Below are 21,238 nucleotides of genomic sequence, written 5' to 3' on the forward strand. Positions count from 1 at the left end.
CCCCGTCCGAGCGCCGCACACGGTCCGTATCCCTCGACTGAAAGACGAAGCAGTTTGTGTGGAGGAGGAAACTGCAGATGCTGGTTTACACAGAAGATAGACACGACATGCTGGAGTAACTCAGTGGGACAGGCAGCATCTCTGGGGAGAAGGAATGGGTGACGTTTCGGGTCGAGACCCTTCTTCATATTTCAGACCAGTCTAAAGAAGGGCCCCGACTGGAAACGTCAAACAATTGACGTGTGTTTGTTGTGTACGAATGTAAGAGTGGCCCTTGTAGCAAAACTCATCTCGTGGGTCAACTGGGAACGTGAGATGAAGGCTCATTGTAAGAGGCCGGTGAAATGGTCAAACGGCGGAATTCTGTGGAAACAAAGATCGCACGGGGTTGTAATTCAAGAGAGAGTTAGATTTAGCTCTTATGGCGAACGGAATCAATGGATATGGGGATAAATCCCTAATTTGAGGAAGGACATTCTTGCTATTGAGGGAGTGTAGCGTAGGTTCACCAGGTTAATTCCCGGGATGGTGGGACTGACATATGATGAAAGAATGCAGCGGCTGGGCTTGTATTCACTGGAATTTAGGATGAGAGGGAATATTATAGAAACATGTAAAATTCTTAAGGGATTGGACAGGCTAGATGCAGGAAAAATGTTCCTGATGTTGGGGGAGTCCAGAACCAGGGGTCCCAGTTTAACAATAAGGGGTAGGCCAATTAGAACTGAGATGAGGAAAAACAATTTCACCCAGAGAGTTGTGAATCTGTGGAATTCTCTGCCACAAAAGGCAGTGGAGGCCAATTCACTGGATGTTTTCAAGAGAGAGTTAGATAGAGCTCGTGGGGTTAACGGAATCAAGGGATATGGGGAGAAGGCAGGAACGGGGTACTGATTGTGGATGATCAGCCATGATCACATTGAATGGCGGTGCTGGCTCGAAGGGCCGAATGGCCAACTCCTGCACCTGTTGTCGATGCTTCTATGTTTAGCCCCGTGTCTCTGCCGCGAATGTCAAGCAGTGGCGACGCGGAATCGACGTTCTATATAAACTTGTTGTTCGCCAGCAACCGCTACCCAAGCGCCAACACTCGGCGAATACGTGCAGAACGGAAATGGTGACAAGATTAAATTGTGACTTTCAAATAAAATGTAGTCGCGGTGGCTTTTTAACCGGTCAAGTGGGAATGATTTTGACGAACAGAGAGGAGACGAACAACGGGTTATTCAACCAACCGGCTGAGATTTGTATATTTAAGAAGGAACTGCAGATGCTGGAAAATCGAAGGTAGACAAAAATGCTGGAGAAACTCAGCGGGTGTTTCGACCCGAAACGTTGCCTATTTCCTTCGCTGCCTCACCCGCTGAGTTTCTCTTGCATTTGTGTCTACCTGAGATATGAATAAGATGTTTTAAATATATCTTTTCAAACGCGTCAGGTTAATTCTGCACTCCGAAGGAAATTCGTTTGCAGATTGACAAATAATTACGGCTCCGCCGTTGAACTGCCAACGCTGCGGTTTATTCTGTAAATCAGCACCTGCAGTTCCGTGTGTTGGCCCTGCGGTTCCGTAGCCGCTGGACCCGGCGTAGGAGGGGTGGCCAGCAATGCACAATGAGACCCTTCAGCAGGTGGGCGACCTTCAGCAAGTGAAACACGCCCTTGCGCCGTGTAAAGCGGGGCGCTGAGGGAATGAAACGATATCGGTTGTTATCGATACTTACCATGGCCTTCAGTTGGTTGGAGAACTACGTTTCTACCTGGTACCCACATGTTAGGAGAGCAACCTGTCTACCTGGTACCTACCTGGTTAGAGAGGGACCTGCCTACCTGGCCCCCACCTGGTTAGAGAGGGACCTGCCTACCTGGCCCCCACCTGCTACCTACCTGGTTAGAGATGGATCTACCTACCTGTTACCTACCTGGTTAGAAAGGGCCGGTGCGCCGTGGAGTTAGCCACCTGTATCCTTGCAGAAAGGCAACGTAAAGGATTCGCTTCGAGCAAAGAGCACTCGGCATTTTGCACGAATTCAGTTGTAATATCCAACCACGGACAGGGAAATGTGACATTACCGAGAGAGACGGTAAACATGGCTAGACCGGGGAATGTGTGCGTTTAAATGCGGCGTCTCGCGTCCAATTGGGACAGTTTCCTGCAGGGTTATTTTTTTCTATCTGACTTTTATCTCCCAGCGCGGGGCTCAATCGCCTATCTGCCGTTAATTTAAATTAAGCATCTTAAAACAAAACGATTTAACAAGATAAATACAGTCTGAAGAAGGGTCTGGTCCCTTCTCTCCAGAGATGCTGCCTGTCCCGCTGAATTACTCCAGCATTATGTGTCTATCTCCGGTTTAAACCAACACCTGCAGTTCCCTCCTACACGGATAAATACACAGATGCCCGGCAGTAAGATGCACCAGGCGAGGCAACTCGATGCCAGCCCAATCCGTGACCTGAAACCATTTTGTGAATCTCTCATTCAAATTACCTCCCTTTCAATTATATATTTGAACGAAAATAAAGGATTAAATCGGAGTCGCGACCGTTTTATTTTCCAAGTGTGAGATTGAAACATGTAGGTCTTTGTTTGCGTTCAGCAAAATAAAAGCGGTTTCGTTTAGAATTCGTATTCAGTAGCACGCTATTTGTTAACAAAATATTATCCTCGGTTAAGAAAAAAGCCCAGTCCAATATTTTCATTCAGGGGTAAACACTGCGGTAAAAACTAAACTTGGGACTTGCGGACAAATCAAACGTTGATTGTCACATAACAGCAGAATAACAAGCCCCGTGTTAATATCTAGTGGCCAATAATTCGGCTTGTAAGAGCCAAGAGTGCGTGATTGTGATATGTAGCGGTTGTGGGATGTTGCTGTTGTATCGATAGTTACTGCAACCAGACAGAAACAACGCGTCCATCGCTTCCTCAACCACCGCCGCCCCAACTATTAGATATCATGTTTTCTCCAGTTTCGTTAGAAAAAATGACAATTGAAGCGAAGAGTGCAATCGTGGTGGCGGACGGGGCCATATCATAGATATAATACAACGCTGCCCGAGTCTCCACGGGTGGGTTTAATATATAGAAGGTCATTGCTGCATGAACACGTCAAACGAAATTAATAATATTTGGAATGTTCTGTTCCTTCCATGTCGCTTCACTGAACAGCCAGTTACAATGAGAGTAATTCCGCCGAATTCGACATTGTAAATAATACCAGGAGGTTGAATTAAGTATTCTCATTTATTGACCATATATATTTATATATATTTATATTACACAATGTATGCTTCAAGATAAACTTTTTTTTTACATTCCGTCATGTACAACCACACCACACACACGATTTAAAACACTTCCACGAGATCATGACACAATGGCCGCGTTAGCACATCCAATCCCAATCCGTATATTCAACATGGATTTAACACGCCTCCCTTCCCTCGGTCTCCCGCCCGCCCACACACTGTTGAGATCCTATAATGGCAGGAAGCGCGTTATAGTAGCTACCCCCCCCCCCCCCCCCCCCCTCACCCCCTGCGTGTGGGGAATGTTCTGGAAGTATCTCGGAGGCCGGCCTGCCATCTCCAATGAGATCACGTAGGTTTAGGAGAGCTGGGATTGCCGCAATGCGGTGATCCACTAATTGTCGGCTTTCTTCACAGTCACGTCACATCTGACCATTTCAAGTAACATATTTTTTTGAGGCTTTGCACAAAATAAAAACAATGGGCGACTATCTGAAATGTTGTGTAGGTCTATCTAGTAGAAACACATGCCCGCGTAAATCATCAATCGCTTGTGTTGGTGTCATACACCTCGATCAGGCCTTCTAGGGAATGGATAAAACCGGACACACTGCAGATAGAACCTATGACAAAGATGGACACATCGAAAAAGACATGATGCCATTGAAGCTGCCGCCACTGCAGCTTGAGGTGGAACAAGCTGGGCAGCAGGAAGCAAAGACCCGCACCAGTCAGGCTACCGGTTAGGCCCATGAGCAAGGCGAAGTGTGGAATGTACATGGCCATTAACAAGGTGAGAACCACCAACACGCACCTTAGCGCCAAACCCCACGACTTGATCTTACCGTCGGACCCGTAGCAATTAGTAAACATTGCAATCCGACCCTCCTGGAAAAAGGACTTCTCTAACACCTCAACAGCGGCGAAGAAGGGGAGTGGGTAGGAGAGGAGCGCCTTGGACACCAGGAAGATGTTGACCACGGCTCGGATAGTGGACGGCAGGTTGTCTGTGATCACCTCCTTGGTCGCGTCTGCCCAGGTTAGGAATGCAACCAGGGCAAACAGCCCCTTGAGGATGCAGGCGGCGATATGAGTCCAGTTCATCACGCTGTGGAACTCCTTGGGACTCTTCATATTGCCCTCCAACGACGGCAGGAAGATTTGTGAGGTGTAGCTGAAGACGATGATGCCTATGGAGATCGGGAACTTCTTCACGTCGATGTAGAATCTGACTTTGTCCCAGGCCCAGTCGCGGGCTCTGGACAGGCAGTAGGCGATGACCAGGACGTTGATGACAAAATGGGCCAGAGTGCAGAGTAAACTGAACTTGGACACGGCCTTCAGGTTTTTCAGGAAGGCACACGGCAGCAGCACGGCCGTGGCCAGGATAGACCAGGATTTTTGGGAGATGGGGAGGTTGGGAAAACTGTTGTACATCAGATTGCCGCTTACAACCACGTATAACACACAAGTCATGATCAGCTCGATGATCTGAGCCACATTCACCACTCTGCCGCCCAGCCTGGGGAAGCGGGGAGCGCAGCAAGCATTGGCCACGTCCACATACGAGTCCCGCACCCTGACCAACACGCCATCCTCGTTCTCCTCGTACAGGCAGGCGATCAGAATCTTCCCCGTATAGCAGCATACCACAGCAGCGAAAATTATCAAAAATAATCCTAGATAGCCTCCGTGAAGGATAGCATAGGGCAGGCCCAGAACGAACATACCCTGAAAAACAGCAGGCAAAATGAGCAAACCCTCCCTCACCAGCGGCTAAACCTTGACCAGAAACTGGTCGCCCGTTTGTTACAGCGGCGAAGCGTTTACAGTTTAAATGTATGAAATAAGTTAGTTGTGATGAATATTGACTTAGAAATAACTGCAGTTTCATTGAACATATTATATTTAATCTCTAATTGGATTATGTTAACTGTTTGTGGTTTATTTATGGGGCTAATTAATCCTATCCGCATAGTTATTGGCCCTTGGGGTTTTCACTGGCGCGGCTCGGACGCATTTAGTTCGCGATCAGGGGATATTAATTAGACCAGTAACCGGTGCAGTGAGTTTACGGGCGGACAGACCGGGATGTGGGGGTAAGGTGTACGGAGGGCGGGGGGTGACGGAGGCCGGTGGGGGTGAGGCGTGGGCAGGGCTGGGTGAGTCAAGTGGGGGGATGCGGGCAGCTTTACCTGGATGGCGTTGGTCACATTCCAGCCCGCTTCCCACGCCGTGATCTTGGGCTTGTCCTGGGCCGCCAGCTCGGTGCACGGCTCGGTGCCCTTGGAGACGGACAAGGGCAGACCCACCCCGGCTCCGTCCGCTGCTCCGGCCGCAGCTCCGGCCCCGTCCCGCTGATAGTGGCTGTCGCCGAGGCCCACGTCCCCCGCTTGTCCGGACTCTTCGTCGCTCTTCAAGATGTCCATCTGCAGCCCCTGCCGATACTGGTAGTCTAGGTCGTCGCATTGAGCGAAGCCCACCGCCTCCTCGTTGGTAGCGGCCTGGAAGCCCAAGCGGGCAAACACTCCGCTCACCTTCGCCTGAGACTTGTTCGACACCGATGTGGCCACGTTGGACAGTTTACTTTTGATCAACGTCGCCATGGCTGCTCTGCTGTGTTGCGGGTCGGTGCGGGTCGCTGCGGCAGGCAGACAGGCAGACAGGCAAGGACTAGTGCTGCTAATGTATGTGCGCTGGCTCCAAACCCCAAACTGCTATCTGTACTTCCCGCTGTACGAGTTCCCGCTGCACTGCGCGTTAGCGCGGACCATGGCAGCTGCCAGAGTTATAGTGGCGCATCTTACCGCCAGAGACTGTCTGTGTGAACTGGGCTGGGACTCGGGCACAGGGTCTGTCTGTGTGTGTGTGTGTGTGTGTGTCAGTCTCTGTCTGTTCCACAACTGTGTGCCGCCCACAAGCCGCCGCGATGTTGCTGCCAGCGCGCACACACCGACAGGCGAATGAGAGGGGACGCGGCGGCGTTAGCGCAGAGCATGGCGCTGCCGAGCACGTCTCCGTCACCCCCCCCCCCCCCCCCCCCCCCCCCCCCGTCCCACCCCCCACCCCATCTCCCGCTCCCGTGGGAGGGGCCCGGCCCGGCCCGCTGCGCCCACCCAGAGAGCCGCACCCATCCGCTAACCCCGGGCGACATACAAGACAACCCGGGCTACATACATGTCAAAGGTGTACAGCCGCTAACGGCAGCACCTTGATTTATTCTATTCACCTTCTCTATCTCTCGTCCCCCTCTCCCCTGACTCTCAGATTGAAGAAAGGGTCTGGACCCTAAATGTCACCCATTCCTTCTCCCCAAAGATGCCGCCTGTCCCGCTGAGTTACTCCAGCTTTTTGTGTCCATCTTCGCCTTAACTCCAGCTGGGAAGAGAACGGCGCATTGGCCGGATTGGCCGCATTGGCCGGAGCAGGGGGTTTATGAATCCACTGCCTTGACATTCATTTTATTTCTTAAGACGGGATCGGGGGGAGGGGGTTGGGGGGGGGGGGGGGGGGTGAGAGGTTGGGGGGGAGGGGAAGGGTGTAGAATTATGCGTTAACTGTCCCAACCTACCTTTGCTTGAGTCAACAGAACGCAACATCCCCATATTTCATTTCTCAGCCTCAGCGGTGAACTCCAACGCGCTGAGGTCAGTAACACTAAGTATATGGGGTGTACTCGCGTTGTGGGGCATTTATCTTGTGTTTAATATATAGAGTGTAAGCAGGAACTTGGCAGATATTGTAGATTATCTGTGTGCCTTGTGTTCGCGGGCCTGTTAAACGGCTGCGAGTAAGATTGTCGTTGTTGTGTTGCCAATAAAACACTCTTGACTCCTGAAGTTTGGCTGTTCGAGTGTTGCAGTCGGTGCCGCCTGCTCCCGGCGTTACTGATCCACGGCTCGGAGTCCGCTCCGGGTCCGGCTGCTCTCGCGCTTCAACCCCGGTGGCAACAAAACACATCATGATATCGTCGAGGGAATTACCGTCGCTTCATTGGGTGAAATATCAGCAAATGCAGAATATCTGATTTAGTAATCCCGGTTAGACATCTTGCACAGACACGGACAGGTCAAAGCGGCAGCGGACACATTCCACACTGATGACTTTGATCATTTGGCTTTCTTTCAGCAAATGTCGTTCTACGTCGCGGTCTGTACATTTGCTGTCTATGTCCCTAGACACTTAGTCCCAACCAGAAACATCTCCTACCCATGTTCTCCACAGATGCTGCCTCACTGACCCGCTGAGTTGCTCCAGCAGTCTGGATCTTTTTTTCTTTCCACTTCGGAAGTCACGGGAAAGCGGGTGAAGTCAGTGTTGACATTCGCCTCGCAGCCCACATGGGTTGAGCGTGTTTGCAAACTCCACAAAGAAACAGACCAGGCTGAGCCGCCGTGTGTGTAACTCACAAACTCGGATAGTTCCGCTCTTCTGCTCGGCGCTGGGACTTAAATAATTCAACCCCCCCCCCCCTATCCCCCCCCCCCCCCCCACCCTTCCCCCAACTTTTCCATAAAACAGTTTTCCGAAATGCCTTGAAATTAAAAAAAATCAAAGTGTCTTTCCTTAAATCCATTAATATTTATGCATATTTTACACTAGCTCTGGGCTCAGTTGGAAATCACCTCCACCCTCTCGCCTCTCCACCTCTCCCACCCCCCCCCCCCCCCCCAAGTTGGGACTAATAATTCCCCAAGGCCTGATCGCCTGCATCCCAGAGTACTCAAGGAGATGGTCCCAGTCATCGTGGATGCATTAGTGTTTAAGAAGGAACTGCAGATGCTGGAAGATCGAAGGTAGATAAAAATGCTGGAGAAACTCAGCGGGTGAGGCAGCATCTATGGAGAGAAGGGATAGGTGACGTTTCGGGTCGAGACCCTTCTTCAGCGGGTGACTCAGCGGGACAGTGGATGTATTGATGATCATTTTCCAATGTCCTCTCGACTCTGGATCAGTTCCTGTGGGCTGGACGGTAGCCAATGTAACTCCACTTTTTTTTAAGAAAGGAGGGAGATAGAAAACAGGGAATTATAGACCTCAGCCTCACATCGGTAGTGGGGAAGATGCTTGAGTCGATTATTAAAGATGTTATAGCAGCGCATTTGGAAAGCAGTGGCAGGATCGGTCAGAGTCAACATGGATTTATGAAGGGGAAATCATGCTTGATTAATATTCTGGATTTTTTTGAGGATGTAACAAGTAGAATGGACAAGTGAGAGCCAGTGGGTGTGGTGTATCTGGACTTTCAAAAAGCCTTTGACGCGATCCCACACAAGAGGTTAGTGGGCAAAATTAGAGCACATGGTATTGGGGTAGAGTATTGACATGGATAGAGAACTGGTTGGTAGACAGGAAGCAAAGAGTAGGAATTAACGGGACCTATTCAGAATGGCAGGCAGTGACTAGTGGGGTGCCGCAAGGCTCGGTGCTGGGATCCCAGTTATTTACAATATATATTAACGATTTAGACGAGGGAATTAAATGTAACATCTCTAAATTTGCGGAGTATTGTGTGCAATTTTGGTCTCCTAATTTGAGGAAGGACATTATTGCCATTGAGGGAGTGCAGCGTAGGTTCACCAGGTTAATTCCCTGGATGGCGGGACTGACGTATGATGAAAGAATGGGTCGACTGTGCTTGTATTCGCTGGAATTTAGAAGGATGAGTGGGAATCTGATACAATTCTTAGGGAATTGGACAGGGTAGATGCAGGAAAAATATTCCCAATGTTGGGGAAGTCCAGAACCAGGGGTCACAGTTTAAGAATAAGGGGTCGGCCATTTAGGACTGAGATGAGGAAAAACGTCTTCGCCCAGAGAGTTGTGAATCTGTGGAATTCTCTGCCACAGAAGGCAATGGAGGATGATTCACTGGATGTTTTCAAGAGAGAGTTAGATTAAGCTCTAAGGGCTAAAGAAATCAAGGGATATGGGGAAAAAGCAGGAACGGGGTACTGATTGTGGATGTTCAACCATGATCATATTGAATGGCGGTGCTGGCGCGAAGGGTCGAATGGCCTACTCCTGCACCTGTTGTCTATGTTTCCCCTCTCCCCCTCTCCCCTCTCCCCTCTCCCCCTCACCCGGGCCGGTGTGAATGGAGTTATTCTGATGAACCTTCACACAAAGAGGTCCGGGTTTAGACCGGCAGATACCGGGGTAATCTCCGTGTCCCTCGCCGGGTTTGTGCGCGGCGCCGGCCGGGGATTCGCTGGGACGTGTCAGTCTACGGATCACATCGACTTCTATGAAAAACTACCACGGTTTACACAGGTATGCGAGTCGCCTGGGGCACAGTGGTGGGCTGGCCGAGCTGTGACAATCTCACGTACAATATAAGAGACAAGGATTTATTTGGAATGTTTGATTCAGATAGTTTGGAGCCGTTACCGCTCCGGTTATTCCGTGCAGTAGATTCACGTCTCCTTGGTGTATTTACTTTCCTAGCGTTAGCTGGGAGATGTTGGAATCAATGTCACAGATTGTGCGCTGGTTCTGAGCGGAGCTTTCCCTCATTTTGCTTAAATTCCGCTGCGATTATCCCATTCTAGTAGAAGCCAGGCCGTGCGCTGCGATATCGCCGCTGACGCACTGAATGTCACGAAGTCCAACAAATACATATATATTTACTCGGAAGTTCTACTGCCGAACGGTTCGCTTTCAGGCGAGTGGGACAGACAGACAGACAGACACACGCGAGGAAGACGGAATTTGTTCTCAATATCTCAGCTCAGCCTCGTTCCAAACCCTTCAAACAAAGACCCGAGGAAAGTGAAATGCAGCACAGATTCCACGTTGCAAATTGAAAAACAGGGTCACGTCCAGCCGGAAAATACATTGAAACGCGAAGGTCATATTTTCGATAAATGCAAAAATGCGTGACTAAAAATGAATACAACGCCAACACTAAATGCAGACATAAATGCGAAGAGCGTTTTAGCTATAAAATAAAATTCAAATTGTATGAAATTAAAATTGAAGGCAGGAAAACGTTGGTTTTTAAGCGACTTTATTCGTGTGATATTTTGCGAGGCCGTTAATATTATTTGTTCCTAATGTTTTAACATATGTGATGATGTAGAGAAATGCTCGCCCAGCGACTGCTCCAATGTTGTACATGTTCACCACAGTCAGCGGCTCCTGGGCGAGAGGAATGGAATTCGTTTCAATGCAATGACTGAAATAACCACAATCTCGCGGTGAAACGCTGTCGCTTTTACACATTTCAGAGTTGGTGCTCTTTGTAAATAACGCAGCTTCGAGTATTTATTTTCTTGGCGGGTATCTGGTTTACAAATAAGCTCTTTCTCTGGGTTTTGTTTTTAAAATCTGCAATGTAACATGAACTCGCATTTATAAAACGTAATCACAAACGAACCTCACAGTGAAGTGTGACATGTATTTCTATGGAATCTAATTTGACAGATTAGTCGGAGAAACCTCCGAATCAGTAACTATGTGTCGGTGGTGAAATTAGACCACGCGAACATTGATGTGTTTTCATTCACATAGAAACATAGAAACATAGGTGCAGGAGTAGAGGCCATTCGGCCTTTCGAGCCTGCACCATTCGCCATTCAATATGATCATGGCTGATCATCCAACTCAGTATCCCGTACCTGCCTTCTCTCCATACCCCCTGATCCCTTTAGGTACAAGGGCCACATCTAACTCCCTCTTAAGTATAGCCATGTTTACATATCATGTTTAATCAATAATGTTTAATTATTAATGTTTTATGTGACATTCCTAGCTGTCACTGTATGTGGTTGTCACTTGCGGGAGGAGCACCAAGGCAAATTCCTTGTATGTGAATACTTGGCCAATAAACTTATTCATTCATTCATTCGTTTTGCTTTCGAATGCACTCGTCTGCCCACTCCCTCCACAGAGGCTGCCTGACCAGCCGAGTTCCTCCAGCACTTTGCGCTTTGCTCAAGACTCCAGCATCTGCAGTTTCTCGAATTTACCTTCAGGCTGCAGGCACGAGGAACTGCAGATGCTGGATTCCTGAGCAAAGCGCAAAGTGCTGGAGGAACTGTGCGGGTCAGGCAGCCTCTGTGGAGGGAATGGACAGACGCTGTTTCTGATCGGGACTGAAGATAAATTCACCTGGTTAATGAGCAGTGGGCGGTTTATTCAAATAGACAGACACATTTATTCCCTCGGTACTAATGTCAACCTGGATTCAAACCATATCCCCAGAAATATCCAACCCGATTGTGTCTGCTCTCTTTTAGAAAATTATATATTTATTTTAATTTCATACAGATCTTGATTATTCCGTCTGAAGAAGGGTCTCGACCCGAAACGTCACCTATTCCTTCGCTCCACAGATGCTGCCTCACCCGCTGAGTTCTCCAGCATTTTTGTCCACCGTCGATTTTTCCAGCATCTGCAGTTTCTTCTTAAACATTAATTCTCCTGTCAATTGATTTCTACGGAAAGTAAATGGGAGTAAAAAGAGTAGGTTTAAGGAACGACCGCAACTGATAATTCTCCCCAAACCAGTATTTCACAACACTCGCCTTTTCATTTACTTATTACTAAGGGTAAATGATAATAACTCTTTGCGGCGCCGAATGGGAAGAAAATAGCAGCGGGAGGGAGAGAGGGGGAGGGGGAGAGGAGGAGAAGGAGAGAGAGGGGGAGGGAGAGAGAGGGAAGGAGGGGCGGGAGAGGGAGGGAGAGAGAGGGGGGGAGAGGGAGAGGGAGAGGGGGGAGAGTGAGGGGAGAGAGAGAGGTGAGAGAGGGGAGAGAGAGGAGGGGAAGGAGAGAGGGGGAGATAGAGAGGAGGGGAGGGAGAGGGGGAGGGAGAGAGGGGGATGGAGGGGGGGAGGGAGGGGAGGGGGGGGGGGGGGGAGGAGGGGAGAGGGGGGGGTGGAGGAGAGGGGGGAGGAGAAGAGAGGGGGAGTAAAGAGGATAGTGAGTGAGAGAGGGAGGGGGAGTGAGGGGCACACCTCCCTCTACATGAGTGGTCAGGTCAAAAGTATTTAATTGTCAAATTCACCGGCGACTGAACAATGAACCACAACGATATATTGTAGAATTCACGAGCGGATGTAGTCTGGATGCAGATAAAGTGTTCCTGTGAACACCGCTTTCTAACCTAACCTCAATTAATAATGGCCTGGACTTCAGTGCATAGGTTGCTAGGCCTTTGGTTTCTTCAACATTCCATCAGCAACTGGTGCCCACGGGGAGAGTTCTATATTTTCCATTAACAGAGGTAACAGGGCAGAGAAAATAAATAAGAATTGACATTCTTGCCCTTTGTTCTCCATTCTGCTAGAGTCAGCATTTTCCAGGTCTAATGTCTGATCCTGAGTCAGCTTGAATGATTGGGCTGAGTACACGTAGGTGCCCAACACATTCCCCGTTGCATCAGAAGGTGGAAAATAGTACTTTGGCCAAACTGTTCAAGTTTATGTGCAGATATTGTTTTAAATTATGAAAATAAACGGGCCAAATTTTATTCGGTACAATTTGTCCAAACTAGATCATTATTTTAAAACCTCTGCAAAATTGTTATCATGGTAATTGAAAGAAATAGGAAGAGGGAGCTTTAATTCTCTCTTTGTGGTTACAGGGCAAATATACTGGGCAAAAATAATGAGGATATTTATGGATTATAATTTGCTTTTGAAAGATAAATAATTTCTTCATTTTTGTTAAGGAAAATTTCCAAGTGTCTTCTCCCCTCAGTTACTGCCTGGCCTGGGCAGTGTTTGGACCAATTCATGCTTTTTAGTTTCGCTTTCCAACATCTACGGTTTTTTTTTTTTAATTCATAAACTTACAAACTGTACTAGCTGTGACTAGCTGGCAACAACCTTAGTTTGCCACTTCACCGTAAATGGGAATTCTTTCTTTTAATCAGGCACTAATGCACAGAATATCTTTATATAACAACATTTACATTCTGACATCTTCTTCATAAATAACTAATTTTCCTCTTTACAATAGTATTTCTTGCCTATCATTTTTAGACCTTACAGAAAGGCTGCCCCCATCTTTATCCTGGTGCAAACACCAGCAAGGTAAAACTTGGTGTTTTCACCAAATGCTAATTTGGCAACGAAAAAAACCCTGAGGAAACAGAATTTCTGAGATACGACCAACAAAAGAATGCAATTATTTGCAAAGTAAAATTAAATATCCTCCAATCATCACATAACCAATAGCAAACTAGTCATGAACAAAACATCAGGACGTGCAGAAACGCTGCAGTGGAACTTGGTTGAACCTCCATCACATAGACCTGCAGCAAGGGACAGTTTACAAGCTGCTCCTGCAGACGAGATGTAACTCGGTGGCTCTAGGTTGCACTAGTTGCTGTTCCCAGGCAAAGCTGCGCCCTCCAAAATAGATGTACTTTCACTCCATTACATATATTACTCGTCTACGGGTGTAGTGTCCTTGTATTCATACTTCAGACCACACAAACGCTGTGAGATTGTATGGAATTTAATAAATCCTGTCTGGGTCAGCCGGAGTCCCAGATGCCAGTCATCTTGATGCTTTATTCATTAATAAAGTCCCATTCATATAATCCGTGGATCAGATACTGAAACAACGGTACCTTGGTGGTTAGAAGTAACTTCACGTTACATGGCGAGGTTTCACCCGCTCTCTTAAACGTATATAATGAAATGTATACTGATTTTAAGTCTAAATTACTTGGAATGAACACAAATCGAGAAGTATATTTATCCAAAAACAAATAGACGTGTTCCTTCTTAGTTAATAAAATAAATCCACCTTTTGATAAAGCTGACATCGTCTTAGTTTTAATGATAATAATACATTGCCAACCATTATCCACCCAGAACGGTAAAGTTACCTCCTTCCAACCCATTGTATATATATACACACACACACGCAAATTACACCAGCAAGTAGGAAATTGTTCATGAAAAACGGGCTAATGTCGTGTCCTCTTTCCCAGCCGGCAGCAGGTGTAAAATAACACATTCCATTTCACCAAAATAACTAAACATTTTCCAACATATTTATCAATTGTTAACGTGTTTTGTTCGATTGTTGCAAAGATGATCTATCGTAACAATCTGTTTAAAATCCCGCCAATTGTATACACAGAGGAGGTCAAGTATTAGTAATGTAATCTTTCGCTATAACACGGAACTTTTCTCTCGAAGATAGCCACAAAGTGCTGGAGTAACTCAGCGGGACAGGCAGCATCTCTGGAGAGAAGGAATGGGTGACGATTCGGGTCGAGACCCTTCTTCAGACTGAGGGAGACGGGAGAGGGTGATGTGATGGGATAAAGAACTAACGAATTAAAGATAAAGGGAGCAGGCCATTGGCAGCCGTTCGCTATCTCTCTACATCATCGTCTATATCTCTCGTTTCCCTTTCCCCTGCTAGTCTGAAAGAAGGGTCTCGACCCGAAACGTCACCCATTCCTTCTCTCCAGAGATGCTGCCATGTCGTGCAGAACGCGAGACCCGGTGATCGAGTTGTCAGACTGTGCATCGGCAGCTCCGCGCTGTGATAATCTTGTTCCAAGTGGTCATTGGTAGAAACCACAACACAATGGCCATTTGTTCCTATCACCGGCCTCTACTCACCAGCACCGGAAGAGTTGTTCTTATCGCAGCGACAAGCGAAGCTAGTTTGGAGATCTCCTCTAAACCCAACAATCCTGCAATCTGGGCCAAACCCTTCTCTCCAGAGATGCTGCCTGTCCCGCTGAGTTACTCCGGCACTTTGTGTCTATCTTCGGTGTAAACCAGCATCTGCAGTTCCTTCCTACACGTTCCATAATCACGGGATCCAAATGTAACTGGCTACCAATAAACAAAGCACAAAACATCAGCGTGATGATGGGACGTGGCACAGGGGATAAAGAAACATTTGCCTTGAGCAGTGATCTCAAGTTCAGTCTAACCACAGATGCCGAGTTCATCGAAATGTCTATCGATCGAAAAATAGGTTGATTTGTTTTCTTTCAGCTAAACTTGAATTCCCCAAACTGCCGCCTAGTTACGGATCAATAAGTCAATGTAAACGGTGTTATTCTCTGGTCCCCAAAGTGCTTGGCCAGGCAGGTGTTGGAGACTGTAAATGACTCTACCTCCTTGTCCAACCCCCAGTTACCCGGTGCAGCTCTGGACTCGGTACGGCACGGAAACAGGCCCTTCGGCCCAACTGCTCCATGCTGAACACCATGCCCCATTTACACGAGCCCGTGTCCCCTTAAACAACTGAAGAAGGGTCCCGACCCGAAACGTCGCGCATTCCTTTTCTCCAGAGATGCTGCCTGTCCCGTTGAGCTACGCCAGCATTTTGTATCTATCGTCCCTTTAAACCTGTCCTATCCGTGTATCTGTCCAATTGTCTAGTTCCCCGGGACCATCTGGAGGTTTCTAAAGCGCCCACGGGGTTCATTTAGAAAACGCGAGGATTCGGCTTGGTGTAGGAGTGAACTGTTTAAATCGAAGTTAGACACAAAATGCTGGAGTAACTCAGCGGGACGGGCGGCAGTTCTGGAGAGAAGGAATGGGTGGCGTTTTGGGTCGAGACCCTTCTTCAGACTTCAGACTAAAAGTAAAATAGAACTATAATATGTGGAGCAGCAGGTAGCCTCGCCCGCTTCTCCAGTGGCCCTGGCTACCTGGATGCCGGTCTACCTGGCTACCTGGATGCCGGTCTACCCGTGTACCTGGCGAAGATTCTCAGGTCAGAATTCCGTCGGCCGATCCACCTGAGCCGCCACGTCGACCCCACTGCACGCGAGTGGCATTGCAATCTTGCCTGTCTTTACTGAGATGACAATTCGACAGACATCTCACGTAAACAAACGTACATCGCGGACTTAAGTAGCGGCGCCACAATCCCGCCTGACGCACCAGGTTTTACCTGTATCACACCGCAACAGGTAACAGGTTCATCTCAAAGATTCCCCCCCCCCCCCCCCCCCCCCCCCCCCCCCCTCACTGCCCCGAAACGTCATTCAGAGTTTATGGTAACAGGTGTCATTTGTTTATGGAACACAGGGCAGTACAGTACAGGCCCTTCGGCCCACAGTGGCACCAAGTTAGACTAGTCTCCTCCACCTGCGTGTGATCCATATCCCTCCATTCCCTACATGCCCATCTCTTTCAACACCACCATCACATCTGCCTCCCCTGGCAGCGCGATCCAGACACCCCCCCCCCCCCCCCCCCCCCCCCCCCTGTAAAAAACATCCTGCCCCACACATCTCCTTTAAACTTTGTCCCCTCTCCTTAAACCTATGCCCTCTGGTCTTTGCCATTTCCACAGCTGCCAAACAATGTCCCGCGTGCCTGCTCTCTCCGCGCCTCTCATCATTTAATTCAGTTTTATCTACTTTTATATTTTTGAAATAGTTTTTAGTTTTAAAGAAAATAATATCAAACTAACTAAAACTTGACCAACACACGAGGCAACAGACACAGGGACACGGCTCAGTCCTGAATATGGGTCTCGAACCCAAACATCATACATTCCTTCTCTCCAGAGATGATGCCTGTCCCGCTGAGTTTCTCCAGCATTTTGTGTCTATCTTCGATTTCAATTGCCTCGCCTGCCCCTGATCCGCTCCCACACCGGATTATTCATTCACCGCAAGTTGCAACTGACCGCCGCCACTTTACTCGGGTCGTGCCGCGGATCCGGTGTCCCGTGCGAGGACCGGCCGCCACGGGTTCGGATCCCAGCCCTGCTCGCCCTCCCCACCTCACTCACCCACTTACTCACTCACTCACTCACTCACCCGCTCACTCGCTCACTCACTCACTCGCTCACTCACTCACTCACCCACTCACTCACTCACTCACTCACTCACTCACTCACTCACTCACCGTCACTCACTCACACTCACTCACTCACTCACTCACTCACTCACTCACTCACTCACTCACCCACCACACTCACTCACTCACTCACTCACTCACTCACTCACTCACCCACCTCACTCACTCACCCCACCCACTCACTCACTCACTCACTCACCACACCCACTCCACTCACTCACTCACTCACTCACTCACCACCACTCACTCACCACCCACTCACTCACCCACTCACTCACCCACCCACTCACTCACTCACTCACTCACTCACTCACCCACCCACTCACCCACTCACTCACTCACCCACCCACTCACTCACACTCACTCACTTCACTCACTTCCCCAGCGCGTCCAGTTACCAGGGAACTCCTTCCGCAAACTTCACCCGGCGCAGGAGCCGACGACACTTTCACATCTCTCCGTCGGCAACAGCCGCTGCCCAATGTCACTCTGTTGACCACTCCCTCTAAGGATCAGGGGGGTTCACAGAGGCGGCGAGTCTTGCATCTTCAAGATCAGCCCAGCCCGTCTTGCACACGACTACAGCGCGCACTGCGATCAGAATGTCCTTCAGTGAGACGCCGCCTCTCCCGGGACAACCCCGTGGCCAACTGTCTACAGCAGTGCCATGGGTGCGGCGTGGGACCACGGGTCTGGCACACGTCGCCGTCTTCACGGGGGGGTCACGGTCAACTCCACAGATGCTGCGAGCGCTGAAGACGCGAGTCCTCGCCCAACCTGTTGCTGCAGAGTCGCCGCTGGTGTTCGCTGGACGCGCGTTGATCAGCGGGAACGCGGCTTGTGAGCCCCCCCCCCACCCCCCAGTGTTAGTTTGGAGAAGCCACAACGAAGCAAACATAGAGAACATTAGTCTGGAGAAGGGTCTCGACCCGAAACGTCACTAATCCCTTCTCTCCACAGACGCTGCCCGTCCCGCTGAGTTACTCCAGCTTTTTGTGTCTATCTAGAGATACAACGTGATCAGAGGGATAGTCACAGACTGGTGGGAGAACTGGGAAAGGGGAGGGGGTGGAGAGAGAGAGAGAGGGAAAGCAGGGGTTACTTGAAGGTAGAGAGGTCGATATCCATGCGGCTGGGATGGTAATATTGTGAAATACTATTTGGGGCATGGATTTAAAGTTAGGAGCAGGGGGCTGAGAGCAAGTGCTCGCCCCGGAGGTGGAGCGGTGTGGGGGTGTGTGTAAGGGCGGGCGGGGCCGCTCATGCTGAACCCACTCGCGTCCCCCCCCCCCCCCCCCCCCCCCCCCCGCCCCGAGACAGCCCGAGAGCGCAATGTGACAATGTAACGAAGTGCCCGGTAATGTCGTTTTAAAAGGCAATTGCGCTCGCAGCGGGAGCGGGACAAAGCGGCCTGACCCGGTTAATCGCTGCGGGACATGGAGCGCTGGAGAGGCGGGGGGAGGGGGGGGGGGGGGGGGGGCGTGTGTGTGTGGGGGGAAGGGGGGAATTAGTGAACAGAACACACATGAAACATTGCAGGGAATGAATGCACCGGCTACCCGCACTCTCTCCACGTCCCGTCAGCTCACGGCCCGCCCGCACGAGTAACACGTCCGTTTGCACTTGTGCAGAGAGAGATTTAAATAAATAAAACACAGACCGTTTCACATCTCCGGGACTTCCCTTCTCAACTGTAATCCTCGCCACAAGTGCCGGAGCATCTTCAGGAGTGACATGTCGTATTGTAAATCTACCCGAGCGCGGTGGTAATAAGATGGGATCTTCTAGAAACATACACAATTCTTAAGGGATTGGACAGGCAGAAAAATGTTCCCCATGTTTGGGGATTCCAGAACCAGGGGGCACAGTTTAAGAATAAGGGGTAGGCCCGTTAGACGAGGAAAAACCTTTTCACCCAGAGAGTTGTGAATCTGTGGAATTCTCTGCCACAGAAGGCAGTGGAGGCCGATTCACTGAATGTATTCAAGAGAGAGGCTAACGGAATGAAGGGATATGGAGAGAAAGCAGGAACGGGGTACTGATTTTGGATGATCAGCCATGAACATATTGAATGGTGGTACTGGTGCGAAGGGCCGAATGGCCTACTCCTGCGTCTATTGCCTAATACTAAAAATGTAACATTTGACCGCGATTTATCCCAAATCTACAATGGTTTGTGCTTATCTTGGTAGGGAAAGTGTCAGGAAGATGCAATTCAGATGCACCCTTTGTCTGAGAATATTAACCTCTTTTTCTTCCTGTTCTAATTACTAGTCGCCTGGATGATGAGACTCCCACAAAAGGAACCAGTGACAGCCAGAGAAAGGGGAAGTGCGGGCTTGATTGAAAGCGGCCTCTAAGGACCCTCAGCTGCCGGCAGTGTGAGTTATCTCGCCGCTCACAGCTACTCATAGACAGGGGAAGGCAAGACAGCAGAGCATGAAATTAACTGTATTTCAATTGAGGCCCGCTAATGTAATATGAGTGAGCAAGCAGAGGACAGCTGTTGATAGGGATCGGGAACACGTAGACAATGTTGGGTTTGTGGTCGCTTGTCAGAACCATTTGTAGGCAGAGCCGGCATCCGTCTCAGTAGCTTCCATCCATCATGGCATATCTGAGCAGATAACTCCTGGAATTCTCATGATCGGGGGGGGGGGGGAGGACGGGCCTTTACCGGCTTGGACAATGACACAGAGAGTGAAGGATTCCTCAGTAAATCTGCTCAACCGACTCATCCCAAAATCAAACATAATTTTTTATCTAATTTGAATGGTCTTTAAAAGATGCATCACTGAAAATAAATTGCCCTGTAAGATTCAGAATGACACGATGACATGAGAAGCTTTATGTGTTATCAATAAGGCAAATTATAACTTTCCTGAAATTGCTAATATCAAGTAATAATAATAATAATACATTTTCTTTATGGGCGCCTTTCAAGAGTCTCAAGGACACCTTACAAAAATTTAGCAGGTAGAGGAAAAACATGTAAGGGGAATGAAATAAATAGTAGAGACATGACTAGTACACAAAGTAAAGACAGAATTCAATACAAAACACAGTATGAGGCAATTAATGCACAGATGAAAAGGGAGGGGGACGTGGGGCTAAGGATAGGCAGAGGTGAAGAGATGGGTCTTGAGGCGGGACTGGAAGATGGTGAGGGACACGGAATTGTGGATCAGTTGGGGGAGGCAGTTCCAGAGCCTGGGAGCTGCCCTGGAGAAGGCTCTGTCCCCAAAACTGCGGAGGTTGGACTTGTGGATGGAGAGGAGACCGGCTGATGTGGATCTGACGGACCGTGAGGGTTGGTAGGGGGAGAGGAGGTCAGTGATATGTGGGGGGGGGGCAGATGGTGGAGGGCTTTGTAGGTGAGGACCAGGATTTTGTAGGTGATCCGGTGGGAGATGGGAAGCCAGTGAAGTTGTTTGAGGACTGGAGTGATGTGATGCCAGGATTTGGTGTGGGTGATGAGTCGGTGATGAGTAATCATGTATTGTCTTTCTGCTAACTGGTTAGCATGCAACAGAAGCTTTTCTCTGTACCTCAGTACACGTGACAATAAACTAAACTGAAACTAATATCAAGGATTCAAGGTGTGTTTATTGACACGTATACCAATGACAGTGAAACTCATCACCATACAGCCATACTAAGCACTCAGACTTGACATCATGTTGAATATGAGCTTTGTGGGCCAAAGGGCCCGTGTTTCTGCTGTACTGCTATATGTTCTGTGTTCATATTTCACAATATTTTAAATATAATTTATTGTGCCATTGTGGTTTATACAGGGCGCATGAGACAGACAACATTCACATTGAGGGTTTGGACACGCTAGAGGTAGGAAACGTGTTCCCGATGTTGGGGGAGTCCAGAACCAGGGGCCACAGTTTAAGTATAAGGGGTAAGCCATTTAGAACGGAGACGAGGAATCACTTTTTCTCACAGAGAGTGGTGAGTCTGTGGAATTCTCTGCCTCAGAGGGTGATGGAGGCCGGTTCTCTGGATACTTTCGAGAGAGAGCTGGATAGGGATCTTAAAGATAGTGGAGTCAGGGGATATGGGGAGAAGGCAGGAACGGGGTACTGATTAGGGATGATCAGCCATGATCACAATGAATGGCGGTGCTGGCTCGAAGGGCCGAATGGCCTACTCCTGCACCTATTGTCTATTGTCTATTG

At 49.0% G+C, this 21,238-nt stretch overlaps 1 protein-coding gene and 1 long non-coding RNA gene across 4 annotated transcripts; both read right to left on the minus strand.

Annotated features, from left to right (window-relative positions):
* Positions 1–3,526: 3,526 nt before the first annotated feature.
* Positions 3,527–6,230, minus strand: LOC129707551 (vesicular inhibitory amino acid transporter). Its single transcript, XM_055652689.1, has 2 exons — positions 5,448–6,230; positions 3,527–4,983 (listed from the first exon to the last, which is right to left on the minus strand). Exons 1-2 carry the CDS (start codon positions 5,856–5,858, stop codon positions 3,796–3,798), a joined length of 1,599 nt encoding a protein of 532 aa, XP_055508664.1. The 5' UTR covers positions 5,859–6,230; the 3' UTR covers positions 3,527–3,795.
* A 4,987-nt stretch (positions 6,231–11,217) lies between these two features.
* On the minus strand, positions 11,218–17,841 carry LOC129707552 (uncharacterized). Of its 3 annotated transcripts, none has more exons than XR_008725198.1 (3): positions 17,429–17,841; positions 14,844–15,062; positions 11,218–11,690 (listed from the first exon to the last, which is right to left on the minus strand). It is a non-coding gene; the product is annotated as an uncharacterized LOC129707552 (long non-coding RNA). The 3 variants fall into 3 exon arrangements; XR_008725199.1 differs by having other exon boundaries at positions 17,450–17,840; XR_008725200.1 differs by lacking the exon at positions 17,429–17,841 and adding an exon at positions 15,938–15,981.
* Between the last annotated feature and the right edge of the window lie 3,397 nt (positions 17,842–21,238).

The sequence above is a fragment of the Leucoraja erinacea genome, chromosome 21 (assembly GCF_028641065.1).
Source record: "Leucoraja erinacea ecotype New England chromosome 21, Leri_hhj_1, whole genome shotgun sequence".
In the NCBI taxonomy this organism is placed as follows: domain Eukaryota; kingdom Metazoa; phylum Chordata; class Chondrichthyes; order Rajiformes; family Rajidae; genus Leucoraja; species Leucoraja erinaceus.

What these genes read in the sequence shown, in the direction of transcription:
- LOC129707551 (XM_055652689.1), bottom strand. Translation starts at nt 5,858, where the DNA reads ATGGCGACGTTGATCAAAAGTAAACTGTCCAACGTGGCCACATCGGTG. An exon ending in ATGTGACCAACGCCATCCAG is followed by an intron (nt 4,984 to 5,447) that starts GTAAAGCTGCCC and finishes GCTGTTTTTCAG; the next exon opens with GGTATGTTCGTTCTGGGCCT.